This window comes from Tachyglossus aculeatus, chromosome 1 (assembly GCF_015852505.1).
Source record: "Tachyglossus aculeatus isolate mTacAcu1 chromosome 1, mTacAcu1.pri, whole genome shotgun sequence".
In the NCBI taxonomy this organism is placed as follows: domain Eukaryota; kingdom Metazoa; phylum Chordata; class Mammalia; order Monotremata; family Tachyglossidae; genus Tachyglossus; species Tachyglossus aculeatus.
Window position 1 is genome coordinate 122,426,083 of NC_052066.1, and position 21,822 is coordinate 122,447,904.

The following is a 21,822-nucleotide window of genomic DNA, read 5'->3' on the forward strand; positions in this document are numbered from 1 at the left end:
ATAATATATTATAACTATATTATAATACAATATATTATTATAACATATAATAATTCAAGCGCTTAGTATAGTGCTCTGCACGCAGTAAGCACTCAATAAATATGATTGAATGAATGAGTAATCATAATAATAATAATGATAATTCTGGTATTTGTGAAGTGATTATGTGCATCAGGCACTGTACTAAGCCTGGGGAAGGGAAGCAGCATAGAATAATGGATAGAGCACCAGCTTGGGACTCAGAAGGTCATGGGTTCTAATCCCAGCTCTGCCACTTGCCTGCTGTGCGACCTTGGGAACATCACTTCACTTCTCTGGGCCTCAATAACCTCATCTGTAAAATGAGGATTGAAGCTGTGAGCCCAATGTGAGACAGAGACTGTGTCCAAACCAATTTGCTTGTATTCACCCCAGTGCTTAGCACAGTGCCAGGCACACAGTAGGTGCTTAACAAAGACCATCATAATAATAATAATTATTATTATTACAAGCAAATCGGGTTGGACACAATCCCTGCCCCACATGGAGCTCACAGTCCTCAATCCCCATTTTACAGATGAGATAATTGAGGCAGAGAAGTGAAGTGACTTTCCCAAGGCCACACAGCAGACAAGTGTCAGAGGTGGGTTTAGAACTCATGATCTTCTGACTGCCAGGCTTGTTCTCTATCCACCATGCCACACTGTTCCTCTATCTATCCCAATGCTTAGAACAGTGTTTGTCACATAGAAAGAAAGCACTTAATAAATGCCATTAAAAAAAGGCTAACACAGATTGCTTAAAACTCCTACAAAATACAAGAACAGATACACAGAGTGAATCTATTTTCTCTAATTTAAGCTCTCATTTAGTGCTCTAAATCTACTCCCTCTTTCTACACTTCTGACCCCAGTCCCTTTCATCTGATAAAACACATTTTCTCCAAACTCTGCTCCTTACCCTTAGTGCTATCTCCAACTTTTCACCTTTAGATGCCTTCAAGCATACATAAATCTCACCTATACTAAAAAAGGGTTTTTTTTTCTGAATCTCACAGTCTTTCCAGATGTCACCCTATCTCCCTCATCCCCATCCTATGTGAGCTTCTTTAAGGGGCTGTACATACCTGCTTCCTTCACTTCTTCTACACCAACTCTCTTCTTGGACTCATGCTAAATTTGTGCCTTCACTTAACTGAAATTGCACTCTCCAAGGTCACCACCAAATTTCTCAGAGCCATGTCCAATAGGCTCTTCTCTGTTCCATTCTTCTTTAACCCTCTCAAATGCCATTAATACTGTTCACCACCATGTTCTCCTTAGAATGCCATCAGGTTTTGGTTTTTAATAATGGTATTTATTAAGCACTTACTATGACTCAAGCACTGTTCTAGGCACTGGGGCAGATAAGTTAATCAGGTTGAACACAATTCCTGTCCCACAAGGAGCTCACAGTCTAAACAGGAAGAGAATAGTTATTGAATTCCCTTTTTGCAGTTGAGGAAACTGAGGCAAAGAGAAGGTAAGTGAGTTGTTCAAGTTTACACACTAGTTGAGTGTAAGAACCAGGATTAAAATCCAGTCTTCTGACCCTCAGATTCATGCTCTTTCCACTAGGCCTTGCTACTTTTCCAACACACAAACTCACCTGGTTATCTTCCTTTCCATTCACTCCTCTTCAGTTTCAGTTTCATTCACTAGCTCCTCTTTTACTTCTCAACTAAATACTGAATCAACCTCTTCACTGATCCCCCTGCCTCCTGCCTCCAGACCCTCTTCACTTCAGTCTATACACATGTTGCTGCCCAAATAATCTTCCAGAAATGCTGCTCATCACACGTATCTCCACTCCTCAGAAAAACATGAAACGGCTGTCCATCTCACCACTGCATCAAATAAAAACTCCTTACCATTGGTTTCAAGGCTTGCCACCAGGTTTCTTATCTTTTTTATTGGCTCTTTTCATCCCCTATTTCCGAGTTTGCACTCTTCATCTTCCCCAAACATGTTCTAACTCTACCCTGCTCTCAATTTGCTTCACCCTGATCCCTTGCCATTCCCCTAGCCTGGATGCTCCCTCAGCCCACCAGCCCCTCCATCCTCACCCCCAATATCATAAGACCTATTAACCAAACAGCCATCCCTACCACATATTCATACTCAGGCTTATCATTTATGTGGATGTACACTATAACTGTGCTTTCAATGATTTACTCTAATTTACTATGCTAGTTTACGCTGGCTTATTTTTTCTACTCCTTATCTGATCCTTTTCATTCTAAGGCTTTCACTATTTTTAAATATTCTGAATGCCTCTCTCTGTTAGATGTTGAGTTTCTTGTGCATAGGGACATGTGTCCAGATTGCATAATACTTTTTCAAGCAATTAATACACTGTGTTGGATTCAGTAGTCACTCAAAACCGTTACTACTACTATTACCTACAACTACCACCACCACTACCACCACCATTATTTTACTCTTATTGCCTCTTTGGTGGTTCACACTAATTTTCTTTAACTCTCAGCAGGGATTTATTTCCCTTAGTGCTATCTTCAACTTTTCACCTTTAGATGCCTTCAAGCACACTTAAATCTCACCTATATTAAAAAAAGTTTTTTCTGAATCTCACAGCCCCTCCAGATGTCATCCCACCTTCCTCATCCCATTCTTATGTAAGCTCCTTGAAAGGCGCTGCTTCATTCAAATATTTTATTTTTAAAAAGTATTTTTGTTTTGATTTTACCATGCAAGAGCCCAAATGGCATAACAAGGAAATTCCTTGAGCTTGCATAGATTATGTTTGAGTCATTCATTTAATCATTCATTCAATCATATTTATTGAGCACTTACTGTGTGCAGAGCACTGTACTACGTGCTTAGTCAATACCTGGGAAGAATACTGTTAAGAAAGATATAAATAAAACCAAAGCTACTCTGTAAAAGAACTTGTTTTACATTTATTTGGTGCTTTGTTTAATTATGAATCTTCTTTTCTGAAATCCTGCCTATATTAGATCTGAAATGGGGAAATAAGCAGACTTACTGTTCGTAAAGTAGTTGGCATTTCAGGATCAATCGTTCATATTTATTGAGTGCTTACTGTGTGCAGGACACTGTATGAAGCACTAAGGAAAGTACAAACAACAATATAACAAACACATTCCCTGCCCATAACCAGCTTAGAGGGGGAGGCAGACATTAATATAAATAAATTAGAGATATTCATTCATTCATTCAATCGTAGTTATTGAGTGCTTACTGTGTGCAGAGCACTGTACTAAGCGCTTGGGAAGTACAAGTTGGCAACATATAGAGACGGTCCTTACCCAACAGTGGGCTCACAGTCTAGAAGGGGGAGACAGACAACAAAACAAAACATATTAACAAAATAAAATAAATAGAATAAATATGTACAAGTCAAATAAATAGACTAATAAATATGTACAAACATATATACAGGGGTTGTGGGGAGGGGAAGGAAGTAGGGCAGGGGTGGTGGTGAGGGGGAGGAGGGGGAGATGAAAAAGGGGCTCAGTCTGGGAAGGCCTCCTGGAGGAGGTGAGCTCTCAGTAGGGCTTTGAAGGGAGGAAGAGAACTAGCTTGGCGGATGTGTGGAGGGAGGGCATTCCAGGCCCGGGGGAGGATGTGGGCCCGGGGTCAACAGCGGGACAGGCGAGAACGAGGCACAGTGAGGAGGTTAGCGGCAGAGGAGTGGAGGGTGTGGGCTGGGCTGTAGAAGGACAGAAGGGAGGTGAGGTAAGAGAGGGCGAGGTGATGGAAAGCCTTGAAGCCGAGAGTAAGGAGTTTTTGCCTGATACGTACGTTGATTGGTAGCCATTGGAGATTTTTTAGGAGGGGAGTAACATGCCCAGGGTATTTCTGCACAAAGATGATCCGCGCAGCAGCGTGAAGTATAGACTGAAGTGGGGAGAGACAGGAGGATGGGAGATCAGAAAGGAGGCTGATGCAGTAATCCAGTCGGGATAGGATGAGAGATGTGTATATAAGTGCTGTGGGAGTGGTGAATAAAGGGAACAAGTCAGAGCAATGCAGAAGGAAGTAGAAAAAGAGGAAATGATGGCTTAGTCAGGGAAGGCCTCTTGGAGGAGATGTGCCTTCAATAAGTCTTTGAAAGTGAGGTGAGTAATTGTCTTTTGGATATGAAATGGGAGGACATTTCAGGACAAGATGTGGACTAGAGGTCGGCGACGAGCTAGACAAAATCTAAGTACAGTGAGTAGCTTGGCATTAGAGGAGAGAAGTGTGTGGGACGTCATTTTAAAATGTTGGAGAGAAGAAACTGTAGTCAGAACAAAATTGGCAGTAGACTGAGCAGCAGGCAGATAGATGCCTTGGCCCCTCAAAAACTGCTGAACAACCTCTAGAAATGAGCCATAAGCCTTAGTCTATTGGGGGGGGGGGAAAGAAAACTAGATTTATTAAAAAAAAGACATTCCGTTTTACAAAGTAAAATACTGTGTAAGTTATTTGGAAGTACACTTTAAAGATGATTAAAGTAGATAACATCCAGTAATGGCCAACTCTTTCTAGATTGTTTAACAGCTTAATCATTCATTCATTCAATCGCATTTATTGAGCACATACTTGTGTGCAGAGCACTGTACTAAGTGCTTGGGAAGTACAAGTCGGCACCGTATAGAGACAGTCCCTACCCAACAACAGGCTCACAGTCTAGAGCAGTTGATCAACAGATTCAAACCATGGCTTATTTCAACAGGAATAAAATATTCCCTCTCCTGGTCTGAACTCCCTGTGGACTCCAAAGCTTAAAATCCTTTTTGGCAAACATATGGAATTGCATTTATAAGCCTCATATCTAGAAATAATAATGATAATAATAATAATTTTGATATATTCTTACTATACACTGAACACTGTCCTAAACTCCGTGGTAGATATAAGATTATTAGGTCAGAGTGTTGAGAAAAAAAAGGAGGAAGACAAAATGATTGCTATCTTCAGTACGTTTCCTTCCGATTTACAACCGACCAAGTCATCCACCAAATGAGAAGTTCCGAGTTCCATGATACAGCCTTGGAAACTCACCTGACTCTGCCCCTGGGACGCTCAGATTGCTCTGACATAAAGCTTGTGCTGCTGAGGCGGGAGGCACTGCTGGTGCGGGAAATGGCAGACACATCGCTGACATCACTATCTGATGATTTGGCAGAGACGTTATCACAGCTTCTGTACTGCTCTTTATGTAGGTTATACTAAGAGTAAAAACAAGAAAATGTGAGCTCTCTCATCAAATCCCCAAACACACAGAGATACATGCATGTCCCTTAAAACCAAAAGGTCTAGCCAACTATATAAGCATGCAGAACTTTGGGCAGGTGTACAAACTAGAGGCCTGTTCCACTTACGTCAAGCTTTGAAGAAGAACCGTCTTAGAATGACAATGCTAACAGCGTTGCTTACAGAGGATTTTAATTATAAGGATCAGGACTCTTAACAAACAATTAATTAGCATGCTTCTGAAATTGGAATTAAAAATAATGAGCTCAGCCCTCCTAAGCCTCTCCAGGGAGAGTTGCTGTGCATTTTTTTTGAATTAGAGGGAATAATAATAATAATAATGTTGGTATTTGTTAAGCGCTTACTTTGTGCCAAGCACTGTTCTAAGCGCTGGGGTAGATGCAAGGTCATCAGGTTGTCCCCCGTAGGGCTCACAGTCTTCATCCCCATTTTACAGATGAGGGAACTGAGGCCCAGAGAAGTTGAGTGACTTACCCAAGGTCACAGAGCTGACAAGTGGCCGAGCCGGCATTAGAACGCACGACCTCTGGCTCCCCATCCCGTGCTCTTTCCCCAGAGCCACACTGCTTCTCTGTTGAACTCCTTCCAATTCTTGAAATATAGCAGGACCACGATGGCCTCATATAGAGTGCTCAGCTTCCCCCCGTCCACCCCCATATTAGAAATGCAGCCTGCTCTGGTGAGTTTCCAGAAAGCAAAGTCACCGGCTGAATCCCTTGGGCATCACAGAATTTGGGGTACATTGGACATAGCACGGGCTTGGTGGGAGCTTCTTGTGGGTAACAGGGGTTCCTTGGGAGAATGTATCTGTTATATTGTTATTTTACACTCTCCCAAGCTCTTAGTACAGTGCTCTGCACACAGTAAGTGCTTAACGGAAGCAGAGAAGCAGTGTGGCTCAGTGGAAAGAGTGCAGGCTTGGGAGTCCAAGGTCATGAGTTCTAATCCCAGCTCTGCCACTTATCAGCTGTGTGACTTTGGACAACTCACAACTTCTCTGTGCCTCAGTTACCTCAACTGGAAAATGGGGATTAAGACTGTGAGCCCCATGTGGGACAACCTGATTACCTTGTATCTCCCCCAGCACTCAGAACAGTGCTTGGCATATAATAAACCAAGACTTTTCTAGACCGTGAGCCCGCTGTTGGGTAGGGACCGTCTCTATATGTTGCCAATTTGTACTTCCCAAGCGCTTAGTACAGTGCTCTGCACACAGTACGTGCTCAATAAATACGATTGAATGAATGAATAAATGCTTAACAAATACCAAAGTTATTATTATTATTATTATTATTAATAAATATGATTGATTGACTGAACCCAGGGTAGCTCAATTTGGGGCACCCTGCACAATTGCACTAAAATGGTTTTGAGAAACATTTAATTCCAACAGCTGGGTTTTGAACAGTCCTTCCATAGGGCTGATTGAGTTCCACACCAATGGGCTTGGAAACGGGCTCAGAATGAGATGGATCTCCACCAAATATAAGCTCCACAATCCTGTTTTAGGGTTAGTGGGATACTCCAATTCCTGTGTTAATTTTCTAATAAGTCTCAAAGTGAAGTTTGGGTTTGGGTGGGTCAGAGAGGAGTCCCATCATGATTCTGCTAATTATTGTACTGTGAAAGTATGTGCCCTAGGTTGGAATAGCAGCCCTACATTACTAACAGTACAATTTCCTGATTAACACCCACACCCAAATTCCTGGTTATGCCACCACATCAGCTACAGAGGAACTTATTATTTATTCATTTTACAGTGTGGCTCAGTGGAGCAAGCACAGGCTTTGGAGTCAGAGGTCATGAGTTCGAATCCCAGCTCCGCCATGTCTGCTGTGTAACCTTGGGCAAGTCACTTCACTTCTCTGAGCCTCAGTTACCTCATCTGTAAAATGGGGATTAAGACTGTGAGCCCCACGTAGGACAACTTGATCACCTTGTATCCCCCCCAGCACTTAAAACAATGCTCTGCACATAGTAAACGCTTAACAAATGCCATCATCATCATTATTATTTTACCCAACTAGCCTATGTACACACTGAACTACATCTTGCCTCTATAGGAGTTGCTCTCCAGAAAATATTTGACCATTCTAAGAAATGCCCTCTGCCACTTCGGAAGTTTCCCAGCAGCAAGTCCTACCACAAAGGTCGAAATTAGCTGGTTAATACCTGAATGAAAATCAGAGTTATGCAGAAAATGCTGTTTTAGTTCAGAAAGATTCTATCCAAGAGAGGTTAAAGTTACTATTACCGGTGAAATTAAGCCTATCAGTAAGTGAAAGGAAATGAGAAGAAAAGAAATGAGAGAAAGCAGGGAAAGGAGAGACCAGAAGAAAAGGAAGAAGAGAAGGAAGAAGGGAGAGGGCACTTGAAACTACTTTTCTTACTTTTACTGCATTTTCTCAAGTGCTGCATTCAATATGTGAATGAACCACCTCCCCTTTGCTTCCCCCTCCCCTGTTGCATTGTCTGAATTCTCACCCTTCTGCTCCTCCTTTTTCATTAATAATAATGTTGACATTTGTTAAGCGCTTACTATGTGCAAAGCACTGTTCATTCATTCAATCATATTTATTGAGCGCTTACTGTGTGCGGAGCACTGAACTAAGCGCTTGGAAAGTACAATTCAGCAACAAATAGAGACAATACCTACCCAACAAGGGGCTCACAGTCTAGAAGACAGGTTTTCCCTAGCCTGTGGTTGCAAATGATTAAAATTATACAAAAATTAATCTTTAATTTCCCTCTCAAAAATCAGGGTAAGATAATAATGCAATGGAGATAATTATGTGAGTAAACACTGTATTCAGATTCTTTAATTTGTAAATATTTCTATTCCCCTCTCAGGATCACACCTGGAGACTTCCCAGTACTCTACCAATTTCAACTATGGGAGGGAGAGTCAAACAGAGGCACAGCCTTGCCATTCCTAGCTTGGGCAGTGGCTAGCGAATGGAAGGCACTCTGCTACAAGTCAAAACTCACTTGTGTTGGGCAGCATTGTGGCATGGGAGAGAATGGAGGGCAGAGACACAAGTTTACTGTGTGGAAGAAGGCAATTGTAAACCACTTTCGTATTTTTACAAAGAAAACTCTATGGATACACTACTGGAATGACTGCAGATGGAGGTGGGGTGTTCTGGGAAAGAAGTGCCCATGGAATTACTATAGGGCAGAGACAACTCGACAGCATAAGACAAAACAAATAATTCTGTATCTGTTTTCCCTACAACACCCTGTATGCAACCTGACTATATTTTTCCATTGGGTGTACATTGCATTTTCTCAAGTGCTTAGTTCAGGGCATTGAACTCAGTGGGCAGTTAAATAAATACTGGCATGTGAAGTAGGAAATGACTCTCACACCAGGTCCTTAGATTGATGTTTCTCACTCTTTTTTTTTTGATAGCTTCACTCCTACAATTCCCAGTTCTTACTTGTACCATAGTTGAAAAGCTCTGCTGTCTCCTGTCCTCTCCTCTGCTTCTTGTAGTAGGAGAAATAGTTGACAGGCCCAAATAGAGAATTAAAACAATTGATTCAGAGGTCTCTAGCAAAATCTAAATAAATGATCCCTTTACATTAAAGGATAAAAATCTAAAACAAACAAGTAAACAAGCAGATAACTTTCAGTGGTTGATGGTGAAATACTGATTTATCCAGACGTAGGAGGGAGAGGCAGGGAAATAGGTACATTTCCTTGAGCTTTTGAGATCTTAGTCTCTTCCTCGCCAAACTCAGATTCAGACCTAGTCTTGTAATACACCCTCTTTGTTACTATTAATGCCAAAAGTGTTTCACTGAGAGAGAGAAAGCCTGGTTATGAAGAAGGCTGAGAGAGGGTAGATGTATGAGACCAAATAAGTGAATAAATGAAGGATGAAGAGAGAAGGAAGAGAAGAAGGGGGGGGTGTATAAAAGAGGGAGGAAAAGGGGTTTGGGGTATAGAAAGGAAAAAATGAAGCACAATATGGACAACAGAGGTCATTTTATGAAGTGTGGCTCATTGTAATTACACAATTTATGGTAGAATAGGAATTAATTTAGAAACAAAACAGAGCACATATTTTCCCCCTAAATTACACATTTCAGAAAAAATAGGACTACCTCTTATTCAACCAGGCAAAAAATATGACCATTACTATTAGTAGTACTAGTAGCAATAAAAATCACATTTAAGCACTTACTATTTGCCAAGCATTGTATCAGTCAACGAGTGATATTTATTGAATGCTTACTCTGTACAGAACACTGTACTAAGCAGTTGGGAGAGTACAATACAGTTAACAGATATGATGTCTGTCCTCAGGAGCTTACCGTCTAGATAAAATACAGTCAGATTAGGCACAGTCCCTGTGTCATTTGGGGCTCGCAGTCTAACTACATCAACTAGTTATCCAAAATGACAGGCATTCCCAAAGTAATTTGGGGAATATTGCATCAACATAATTAAATCCCAATTACAAAAAAAAACCCAAAATGTGTTTATTGAAAATGTTTTTAATTGTAGAACATCTATCCACTGGCAATAAAATAATAAACAAATAATAACAACAACTGAAGCAGTGTGACTTAGCAGAAGGAGCCTGGGCTTCGGAGTCAGAGGACATGGGTTCTAACCCTGGCTCCACCACTTGTCTGTTGTGTGACCTTGGGCAAACCACTTAACTTTTCTGTGCTTCAGTTACCTCATCTGTAAAATGGGGATGAAGACTGTGAGCCCCAAGTGGGACAACCTGATTATCTTGTATCTACTCCAGTGCTTAGAACAGTGCTTGGCACATAGTACTTTACAAATACCATTATTGTTATTATTATTATTACTTGGGTGCATTTGCTTCACAGGTTTGAGATTAGGGCCCCCATTTAGCCATACTGAACTAGGACCAAATTTAGTCATTCTGTATTTAGAGCAATCTAAGGAAGCTGTGGGAATTAGGAACTCCAGCCGAAATCCAACTGGAAGTTCTGTGAAGGCCCCAAAAAGCAAAACTCTACCAATCAATCAGTCATATTTATTGAGCACTTACTTTTTATAAGGCATTGTACTAAGCACTTGGGACAGTAAAGCACAACAATATAACAGACACAATCCCTGCCCACAGTGAGCTTATAGGTTCCCCAAACAGAACAATGACTGAAGTTGAGACTTAATCAATACCTAACAACAACAAAGAGCAACAACAACAAGGTGAGACTTACAGAATGTTCTTTAAAGCCACTGAGATATCAGCTGCAAATGCCCAGCTGGATTGTTGTAGTACCAATAACCAGTCACCATGCACTTGCCCAACTGACCGCCTTAAAGCTTTGTCCAGAAGAAGTGTCGGAAAAGGGTTTAGGCCAAAAATAACCCAAAATTAATCCTCTAGCTTCTCTCAAGTATAGCTTAAGTATTAACATATGGAATTCTTCTTCACGTGGGTCTTGACCAGGGCTAATCTAGACATTCACCATAGCTCACGAAGCTATAGATGGATTTCTTCACCAAGCTCCATTCAGTTATAACCCTGGGGGATTGAGACTTTCCCAGTGTCTCCTTCCAGAATGTCCCAATAGTTTTGGGGAGAATAAGGGGGTATATGTGCTTCTCCTTCCTTCCAGGCAATTCTCCTTCCAGGTCTGTTTGACCTTGCTGGCTAACAGTTGTTACATTAGCACTGACTGCTGCTAATGGGTTACAGAAGCATAAACATTCTCTAAAAGTAGAGCTCAACTGCAAAGCTCCTAGAGTCTCATTAATATCCATGGTATATTTATGTCTTATTGCTCTGTATACATTAAAGAAGCCAGAACATATTTGATAAACTATGGGTGCACCAACTTCAAAGAAGAATGGACATATAAAAATAAAATCTTTCTAAACTGAGCATTAATACTCGCTGACTGCTGTACTAATCACTTGGGAGGCTGTAATAGAAGTAACATTGCCTATTTTCATTACTATAAGGTGCATTTAATTCAATAGGGAGATCCATTGTAGCTTGATTGGATCCCGATAATACTTTAAGATGGTGGGAGCATATCGAATTTCTGTGCTATTTATTGCACAGCCAAACAGTCTCCAAACCCTGCTTAGGCTCAGAAATGGGTTCTCTCTTCTGACACCTGGATTCTGAGGGAGAAGTGGGTTAAAGCAAGTAATAATAATAACAATAAATACTTGTTGCATTTGTTAAGCATTTACAACATACCAAACACTGTACAAATCCCTGGAGGAGATACAAGATATTCAAGTCAGACCATCCCTACACTACATGGGGCACACAATCTAGAAGAAAGGGAGAACAAGTACTGAATCCCCATTTTACAGATGAGGAAAGCAGAGCACAGAGAAGTTAAGTGATTGCCCATGGTCAAACAGTGGGCAAGTCCAGAACCAAAAGTAGAACATAGGTCCTCTGGCTCCAGGCCCATGTTCTTTCCTCTGTCCCATGCTGCTTCTCAAATAATCTAAAATCAGTCTACTCTGGACTTGGAGAATAGGACTGATGGGGAAGGAGGGTACAGGGCTCTCTATGAGGTCTTTTAGAGTCCCTCAACAAAGTTATAAAATAGGAACATGGTTTCTGGTGAGAGACATTATCTGGGATCACCCACAAGGGGCAGGAAAAAGAACAACTTGGATCTGCCACTATTTAATTGGAAAGCCTAGGATAGACTGGGAGCCAAGGGCTCAGAGCAGTCCAAAGACCAAAGATGCATTACAGTTCTGTTTTTCAAATAAATGATTTGATCGGGTTTATGAGGCAATACTTTAAAAATAATTGATATTTGATTTTCTTTCCCAAAATTTAATTGCTAGATTATCAATTCCGGCACTCTACAAAAGATTAATCCAAGCCGCTATGAGGAAGAGCATTTTGTCATAATATAAGGTTGCCCTAAAACTCTGGGTAGGCAGTCAATCAATTCTGGGCAGCAGTGGCATTGGAAAGAGTCAAAGAGTCAAGTGATCAAAACATTGATCAAAGGACAATGACAAAGACTTATGTTTTTACTGAGCAGAGGAAGGCAATGGTAAGCCAATTCCTTATCTCTATCAAGAAAGCTCTATGAATACACATACCAGAACAACTTTATGACAAAAGATGGGATGTTCTGAAGAAGGTATGTCCATGAAGTCACTATGGGTTGGAAACAACTTGATGGCATTTGAAGAAGGGTCAATCGACCAATGATATTTATTGTACACTTACTATGTTCAGAGCACTATACCAAGCACCATACCAGAGCACCATATCAAGTGCTTGAGCTCCCTTTTTCCTCTCCATCCCCCCGCTCTACCTCCTTCCCCTCCCCACAGCACCTGTATATATGTTTGTACAGATTTTTTACCCTATTTACTCTACTTGTACATATTTACTATTCTATTTATTTTGTCAATGATGTGCATCCAGCTTTGCTTCTATTTATTCTGATGACTTGACACCTAACCACATGCTTTGTTTTGTTGTCTGTCTCCCCCTTCTAGACTGTGAGCCCGTTGTTGGGTAGGGACTCTATATGTTGCCAACTTGTACTTCCCAAGCGCTTAGTACAGTGCTCTGCACACAGTAAGTATTCAATAAATACGATTGAATGAATGAATGAATGAATGAATACAATAGAATTAGCAGACCAGTTCCCTGCCCATCACAAGCTTACAGTCTAGAGGAGGGGATAGACATTAATGTAAATAATTTACATTGGAGTTTTCTGACAGAGTAGTGCTTAAAATGATCTGGGATTGCCCTGAACCTGGCTCTGGGATAAGAAAAACACCCATGACCAGGCAGGCGTGGGTGATGGAGGTCAGGGGTATTGGCAGAGGAGGGTGTGGTAGCAGTGGGGGACGGTATCACCTGCCATGTGGGGTCTGGCAGGGAGGGACTGAATCACCCAGCCCAACCCCATCCCCTGCTGTCTCTTTGGAAGCCAGCAGCAACTGCCTTGCCTTTTGTCTTGTATAACCCCCACAGTACTGGCCTGTATGCCCGACATCTTGTTCAGGGGCTGGCTGAACAAAGGAAGACAGGATAGGAGGGGGCAAGCTGCCAGTCTGCTGGCTAGAAATGTTTTTTCTTTCAGCCCTGAAGCAGCGTCCCCTCCAGATACCTAAACCAAAGTACAGCCAACATTAAACAAATCAAGGAACTCCCACTCCCCACTGATGCTTCTTGCAGTTCTTCCTAGAGCAACTGTGATTCTATAGCAATTTTATTCCTAGTTATGTGACTCTATCTGGACCTCCAGATGATATGTGCATAGTTCCATTCTGGGAAAGAGGTCCTGAGTATCTCTGGCACTTTGTAAAACAAACATTTTGCCTATCTAGTGTTTCCTAGCCTACGAGCAGGCTGGAAAACAAAGCTTTTAGTGTGAAATTTGACTTGTGTTTACAGATGATATGACTGATGCTGAAATCTTAACTATCCATGCAGTCATGGCTGAAAAGGTCAAAGTTTTATGGAAAATTTTTCCAGGCTGTGTGGGTACAGAAATTGACTTTTGCTGAGCAAGTGCAAGTGCACAGTCTTGAAAGGTCCAGAAAAGTCCAATTGCTTTAAATTATCCTGAAAGCTCTCTCCACTTTTTTTTAATAGCATTTATTAAGCACTTACCATGTGCAAAGCACTTACCTGCAATAATGCATATGCGTATGAAACCCTTCTGCTGGCTACCCACTAGCATTAGTTTCAGGGCTACATCTGGGCTGAGGATAAGCCCAGGACTTTTGGGAAGTCCTTTATCTTCCCACTCCTCAAAAACCTCCAATGGTTGCCTATCTTTCATTCATTCATTCATTCATTCAATCGTATTTACTGAGCACCTACTGTATCCAGAGCACTGCACTTAAGTGCTTGGGAGAAAACAATATAATAGTAAGCAGGCACATTCCCTGCCCACAGTGACCTTAAACTCTAGAGTTGGAGACAGACATTAATACAAATAAATAAATTACAGGTATGTATATGAATGCTGTGGAGCTGGGAAAGGGGATGAATAAAGGGAGTGAGAGAAGGGGAAAGGAGGGCTTAGTCAGGTCAGGCCTCTTGGAGGAGATGTGCTTTCAGTAAGGCTTTGAAGAAGGGGAGAGTAACTATCAAACAAATACTCCTCATCATCAGCCTTAAGGAACTCAATTAGCTTTCCCCATCTTTCCTTACTTCACTGATCTCCCACCATGCACACTCTGTTCATCTAACACTAACCTACTATCCATGCCTTAATCTCTTCTACTCCACCACTAATCCCTTGCATACATCCTCCCTTGGGCCTGGAACTCCCTCCTGCTTCATATCCAGCAGACACAGGGAAGCAGGGTGGCCTAGTGGAAAGAGCGTGGGCCTGAGAGGCAGGGGACCAAGTTTCCAATTCTGGCTCTGCCACTTGCCTGACAATTCACTTAATTTATCTGGGCCTCAGTTCCCTTACCTGCAAAATAAGGATTTGATGTCTGTTCTCCCTCCTACTTAGACTGTGAGTCCCATCATGTGAGTACCTGATGATTTTGTATCCACTCAAGTACTTAGTACAGTGGTTGGCACATATTAAGTGCTTAAATTCCACACCTGTTATTACTGTTCTCAGTACAATAATATTATTATTGTTCTCCCCACCTTTAAACTCCCCCCAAAGTTACATCTCTTCCAAGAGACCTGCTTAATCAATCATTCAATGGTATTTAATGAGTTCTTACTGTGTTCAGAGCACTCTATTAAGTGCTTGGAAGAGAACCATACCAAAGAGTTGTTAGACACATTCCCTGCCCACTTGGAATGTGTCTGTCTAAACTCTTAGAACTCCAAAAACTCCAAACTCCAAACTCCTAGAATGAGTCATCTACATCCGCTACCTCGAATTCCTCAACGCCAACTCTCTCCTTGACCCCCGCCAATCTGGCTTCCATCCCCTACATTCCATGGAAACTGCCCTCTCAAAGGTCACCAATGACCTCCTTCTTGCCAAATCCAATGGCTCCTACTCTATCCTAATCCTCCTCGATCTCTCAGCTGCCTTCGACAATGTGGACCACCCCCTTCTCCTCAACACGCTATCCAACCTTAGCTTCACTGACTCCGTCCTCTCCTGGTTCTCCTCTTATCTCTCCGGCCACTCATTCTCAGTCTCCTTTGAGGGCTCCTCTTCCCCCTCCCATCCCCTTACTGTATGGGTTCCTCAAGAGTCAGTTCTTGGTCCCCTTCTGTTCTCTATCTACACACTCCCTTGGTGAACTCATTCGCTCCTACAGCTTCAACTATCACCTCTACGCTGATGACACCCAAATCTACATCTCTGCCCCTGCTCTCTCTCCCTCCCTTCAGGCTCGTGTCTCCTCCTGCCTTCAGGACATCTCCATCTGGATGTCTGCCCGCCAGCTAAAACTCAATATGTCCAAGACTGAACTCCTTATCTTCCCTCCCAAACCCTGCCCTCTCCCTGACTTTTCTATCACTGTAGACGGCACTACCAGCCTTCCCGTCTCACAAGTCCGCAAACTTGGTGTTATCCTCGAGTCCGCTCTCTCGTTCACCCCACACATCAATCCGTCACCAAAACCTGCCATTCTGACCTCCACAACATCGCCAAGATCTGCCCTTTCCTCTCCATCCAAACTGCTACCCTGATGGTTCAATCTCTCATCCTATCCTGACTTGATTACTGCATCACCCTCCTCTCTGATCTCCCATCCTCCTGTCTCTCCCCACTTCAATCTATACTTCACGCTGCTGCCTGGATCATCTTTGTGCAGAAACGCTCAGGGCATGTTACTCCCCTCCTTAAAAATCTCCAGTGGCTGTCTGTCAACCTACGCATCAAGCAAAATCTCCTCACTCTGGGCTTCAAGGCTCTTCATCACCTCACCCCCTCCTACCTCACCTCTCTTCTCTCCTTCTACAGCCCAGCCCGCACCCTCTGCTCCTCTGCCGCTAGCCTCCTCACTGTACCTCATTCTTCCCTGTCCCGCAATTGACTCGTGGTCAATGTCCTTTCCCTGGCCTGGAATGCCCTCCCTCCCCACATCCGCCAACCTAGCTCTCTTCCTCCCTTCAAAGCCCTACTGAGAGCTCGCCTCCTCCAAGAGGCCTTCCCAGACTGAGCCCCCTTTTTCCTCTCCTCCTCCCCATCTCCCCTGCCCTACCTCCTTCCCCTCCCCACAGCACTTGTGTATATATATATATTTGTACCAGATTTATTACTCTATTTATTTTACTTGTACATATTTACTATTCTATTTATTCTGTTAATGTTGTGCATTTAGCTCTAATTCTATTTGTTCTTACTTGACACCTGTCCACATTTTGTTTTGTTGTCTGTCTCCCCATCTAGATTGTGAGCCCGTTGTTGGGTAGGGATCATCTCTATATGTTGCCAACTCGTACTTCCCAAGCGCTTAGTACAGTGCTCTGCACACAGTAAGCGCTCAATAAATATGATTGAATGAATGAATGAATGTCTAGACTGAGAGACAGATATTAGCATAAATAAAATAACCCCAGACTAACCCCTTTGCATTGACTGAACTTGGCTTTGTACCCCTTAAGCACTTTGATACTTACCCCAGGTCCTCAGTGCTTATGTAAATATTCTGCTACTCTATTATTTTCTCTATACTTGATCTATTTTAATGTCTATCTTTCCCTGTAGACTGTAAGTTCCCTGTGGGCAGGGACCACATCTATCATCTCTGTTTACTTTCCCAACTGCTTAGTACAGTGCTCTACACACAGTACCTGTTCAATAAATGCCACTGACTGATTGATTGATCCTGAGACCTGGATTAGAGCTGCAGAACCTCTGAACTGAACAATGCCTCAAAATTAGATCTCCAGGCATTGACCTCAGTACAATGGTTCTAGAAGTAAAGGATCTTCAGCTCTTCAATCCCGCTACCTACTGCCTGCTCAGTCTCCTATAGCAACCCTACTGTGTCCTTCCTTTGTTCTGGAGCACCCTTCCCGGTACAAATTAAGCAGTAAGTAGTTTCCATTTTCTCCAGATGATTGTTCTCCCCACCTTTAAAGCCTTGTTGAAGGCACATCTTTCCCAAGAGGCCTTCCCCAAGTAGGCCCCCATTTCCTCTTCTCCCACTCCCTTCTGTGTCATTCTTGTACTTGGATTTGCATCCTCTCTCAGCCCCACAGCGTTTATGTACAGAACCACAATATCAGTCACTGATATTTCCTGAGCACTTAATATGTGCAGAGCAATGTACTAAGCACTTGGGAGAGCACAATTTAACACACAGTGAGATTACAGTCTAGAGGGAGAGAGACTGTATGAACAAGTAATTTATAATATGTAATTTAAATATATGTACAAAGGTGTGGGGTTGGGGCAAATATAAAATGTCCAAAGATCATAGATTCAAGTGCACAGATGATGCAGAAGAGAGAGTAAACTAGTGCTAGAGAAGCAGAGTGTAACAATAATAATAAAATAATGGCATTTATTAAGCACTTACTATGTGCAAAGCACCACTCTAAGCGCTTGGGAGGTTACAAGGTGATCAGGTTGTCCCACGGGGGGCTCACAGTCTTAATCCCCATTTTACAGATGAAGTAACTGAGGCCCAGAGAAGTTAAGTGACTTGCCCAAAGTCATACAGCTGACAATTGGTGGAGCCAGGATTTGAACCCATGACCTCTGCCTCCAAAGCCCATGCTCTAGCCACTGAGCCACGCTGCTTCTCTGAGTGTACAGGCTGGGCTGTAGGTGATTAGTGAGGTGAGGTAGGATGGGGCAAGCTGATTAAGTGTTTTAAAGCCGATAGTAAGGAGTTCCTGTTTGATGCAGAAGTCGATGGGCACATTGGAGGTTCTTGAGGAGTGGGGAGACATGGAGTGAATGTTTGTGTTGAAAAATGATTTATGAAACAGAATCACCACCTGTCTCTCCCTGATTCAGTCTAAACTTCACTCTGCTGCCCAGATTATCTTTCTACAGAAACGCTCTGGGCATGTCACCTCCCCCTCCTCAAAATCCTCCAGTGGTTGCCTATCTACTTTTCATATGAAGCAAAAACTCCTCACCATTAGGTTCAAAGCTCTCCATCACCTCACCCCCTCCTACCTCACCTCCCTTCTCTCCTTCTACAGCCCACCCCACACACTCTGCTCCTCTGCCACTCACCACCTCACTGTGCTGCGTTCTCGCCAGTCCCGCCATCGACCCCTGGCCCATATCCTACCTCTGGCCTGGAATGCCCTCCCTCCTCACATCCGTCAAACTAGCTTTCTTCCCCCCTTCAAAGCCCTACTGAAAGCTCACCTCCTCCAGGCCTTCCCATACTGAGCCCCCCTCTTCCTCTGCTCCTCCTCGCCTCCCCATTGTCCCTACTCCCTCCCTCTGCTCTACCCCCCACTTGTGTATATTTGTACATATCTATTATTCTATTTATTTTAGATCTATATTTTATATCTATAATTCTATTTATCTATTTTGATGCTATTGATGCCTGCCTACTTGTTTTGTCTTGTTGTCTGTCTCTCCCTTCTGGACTGTGAGCCTGTTGTTGGGTAAGGATTGTCTCTATCTGTTGCCAAACTGTACTTTCTAAATGCTTAGTACAGTGCTCTGCACACAGTAAGCGCTCAATGAATATGATTGAATGAAAGTATAGATTGGAATGGGGAGAGGCAGGAGGCTGGGAAGTCAGCAAGGAGGCAGATGCAGTAGTAAAGGATAGGATACATGTTTGGATCAGCATGGTAGCTGGAGAGAGTGGATGGAGAGGAAACGGTGTGTTTTAGGTGAAATGGGAGACAGCATTTGGGTGGGAAGATAAGGAGTTCAGTTTTGGATACGTTTAATTTGAGGTGGCAGGACATCCAAGTAGATTTGTCTTGAAAGCAGGAGGAAATGCAAAATTGCAGGGAGGGAGAGTGGTCAGGGCTGGAATTGTAGATTTGGGAATCATCAGCACAGAGATGGTGATTAAAGCCATGGGAGCAAATGAGTTCTCCAAGGGAGTTGGAATAGAAGGGGACATAGAATTGTGCCTTGCAGGAGTCTTACTGTCAGGCTCAAGAACATCCCCTTTCTCAAAATGAAAACTTGGCATTACTGAGTATGAGTATCTAAATTTTTGGATTCATAAGTACCCTATTTCAATCAGTCATATTTATTGAGAGCTTACTGTGTGCAGAGAACCGTGCTACGTGCTTGGGAGAGTACAATATAACAGAAGGATTGTCTTTGTCCAGAAACGCTCTGGGCATGTTACTCCCCTCCTCAAAAATCTCCAATGGCTACCAATCAATCTGCACATCAGGCAGAAACTCCTCACCCTGGGCTTCAAGGCTGTCCATCACCTCGCCCCCTCCTACCTCACCTCTCTTCTCTCCTTCTACAGCCCACCCCGCACCCTCCGCTCCTCTGCCACTAATCTCCTCACTGTACCTCGTTCTCGCCTGTCCCGCCATCGACCCCCGTCCCACGTCATCCCCCGGGCCTGGAATGCCCTCCCTCTGCCCATCCGCCAAACTAGCTCTCTTCCTCCCTTCAAGGCCCTACTGAGAGCTCACCTCCTCCAGGAGGCCTTCCCAGACTGAGCCCCTTCCTTCCTCTCCCCCTTGTCCCCCCTCCATCCCCCCCTTCTTACCTCCTTCCCTTCCCCACAGCATACGTATATATGTATATATGTTTGTACATATTTATTACTCTATTTATTTATTTATTTTACTTGTCTATTACTTGTCTATATCTATTCTATTTATTTTATTTTGTTAGTATTTTTGGTTTTGTTCTCTGTCTCCCCCTTTTAGACTGTGAGCCCACTATTGGGTAGGGACTGTCTCTATATGTTGCCAACTTGTACTTCCGAAGTGCTTAGTACAGTGCTCTGCACACAGTAAGTGCTCAATAAATACGATTGATGATGATGATGATGAAGAAGCATTCCCTGCTCACAATGAGCTTTCAGTCTAGATGGAGTTCCTCTTCATATGGATATTTCCATAAGTGCTAAAAGGCTGGGATAGAAGGGGAAGATGAATAAAGGGAGAAAATCAGGGTGACACAGAAGGGAGAGGGGAAAATAGGAAATGAGGCTTAATCATGGAAGGCCTTTTGAAGGAGTTGTGAGGAGATGTGCCTTCAATAAGGCATTGAAGGTGGGGAGAGTAATTATCTGTCGGATATGAAGTGGGAGTGTGTTCCAGGTCAGAGATAGGATGTGGGCCAGAGGTTAGCAGATAGACAGAAAAGATCAAGTAGGTTGGCATAGAGGAGCGAAGTGTGAGGGCTGGGTTGTAGTAGGAGAGGAGGAAGGTGAGGTAGGAGGGAGCAAGATGACTGAGTGATTTAAAGCCCATGGTAAGGTGTTTCTGTTTGATGCGGAGGTGGATGGGAAACCACTAGAGGTACTTAAGGAGTGGGGAAACACAGAATGAATGCTTTTTGTAGATAAAAGATCTGGGCAGCAGAGTGAAGTATGGACTATAATGGGGGGAGATAGGAGAGAAGGAGGTCAGCAATGAGGCTGATACAGAAATCAACATGGGATAGGATAAGTGTTTGGATTCACATGATAGTGGTTTGGATGGAGAGGAAAGGGCATATTTTAGCGATGTAAAGGTTGAATTCACAGGATTTAGTGATAGATTACTAGATAGATAGATATGTGAGTTAAATGAGAGAAAGGAGTCAAGAATAATGCCAAGTTTATAGGCTTGTGAGACCAGAAGGAGGAGAGCGCTGTCTACAGATTTGGAAAAGTCAGGGAAAAGACAGGTTGGGAAGATAAGGAGTTACGTTTTGCACATGTTAAATTTGAGGTGAAGGCAGGGCATCCAAGTAAAGATTTATAATTTTCAATTTCTAAGAATCAATAAAATAGAAGTCCTGTATTTCATACAGGATTTCATTTTTTTGGGTACTGATGTTTGGTACAAGCAATCCCAGGTATCTGCATTTCGTACAAGGAATCTGCATGCATGGTAATGTTAAATGGTAGGTTTTTCAGACGTTGATAACAAATATAAAGTAAGAATCCTCATTTCAAATCATAGATTACAACCACATAACCATTAGTGCTCCTTAAAAATGATCATCCCATAATTGACAGACCACGTGAGTACTTGCACTCTTAAGGGAGAAAATACTGATTTTAATACAGTGCTGTTTTTACCTTAGAATATTGCTCTCGATCAAGTTCTTGGCTAGAACCAGACCCTGTTGTCTGCTTATATCGGTGTACTTTCATTTTCATCTGTCTCGTTCGCTCCTCCACTACTAAGCTTGCTGTAAAAACATACAAGGAAGTCCATTACAATATGCAAAATACTTAGAAAGAAAGGAGTGGTGTAAGATTGCAAGGCTTTTGGTTTTACTTTGAATTCAATGATAAATTGAAATGCTGCACACATGTTAAAAATAGGATGCTTTTAAAACGCTTTAGATCCTACAATAAAAAATGATCATGAACTGAACCACAAAGAACGGGGACACGTATGTTAGTCACTCAAGATAACTGACTAGAATCTTTACCTGATATTGAGTTTTCTAAATATTCATTCATCATTAAACTCACATCAAAGCAGCAACTTTAAATTTAACTTCAAAATTCCTTATG

General features: G+C 42.6%; 1 protein-coding gene across 19 annotated transcripts in view; it reads right to left on the bottom strand.

The window, feature by feature from the left end:
- The window catches only part of RIMS1 (regulating synaptic membrane exocytosis 1), a 554,640-nt gene that overhangs the window by 103,231 nt on the left and 429,587 nt on the right, over window positions 1–21,822 (bottom strand). For 13 of the 19 annotated variants that reach the window (XM_038748657.1, XM_038748550.1, XM_038748655.1 and 10 more), the window contains 2 exons: window positions 21,379–21,491; window positions 5,049–5,215 (listed from right to left, as the gene is read on the bottom strand). The exons of the other annotated variants lie outside the window; for them this stretch is intronic. In XM_038748657.1, the coding sequence (XP_038604585.1) occupies window positions 5,049–5,215; window positions 21,379–21,491 (280 nt within the window). The remainder of the gene's footprint in view (window positions 1–5,048; window positions 5,216–21,378; window positions 21,492–21,822) is intronic. 19 annotated transcript variants of the gene reach the window in all.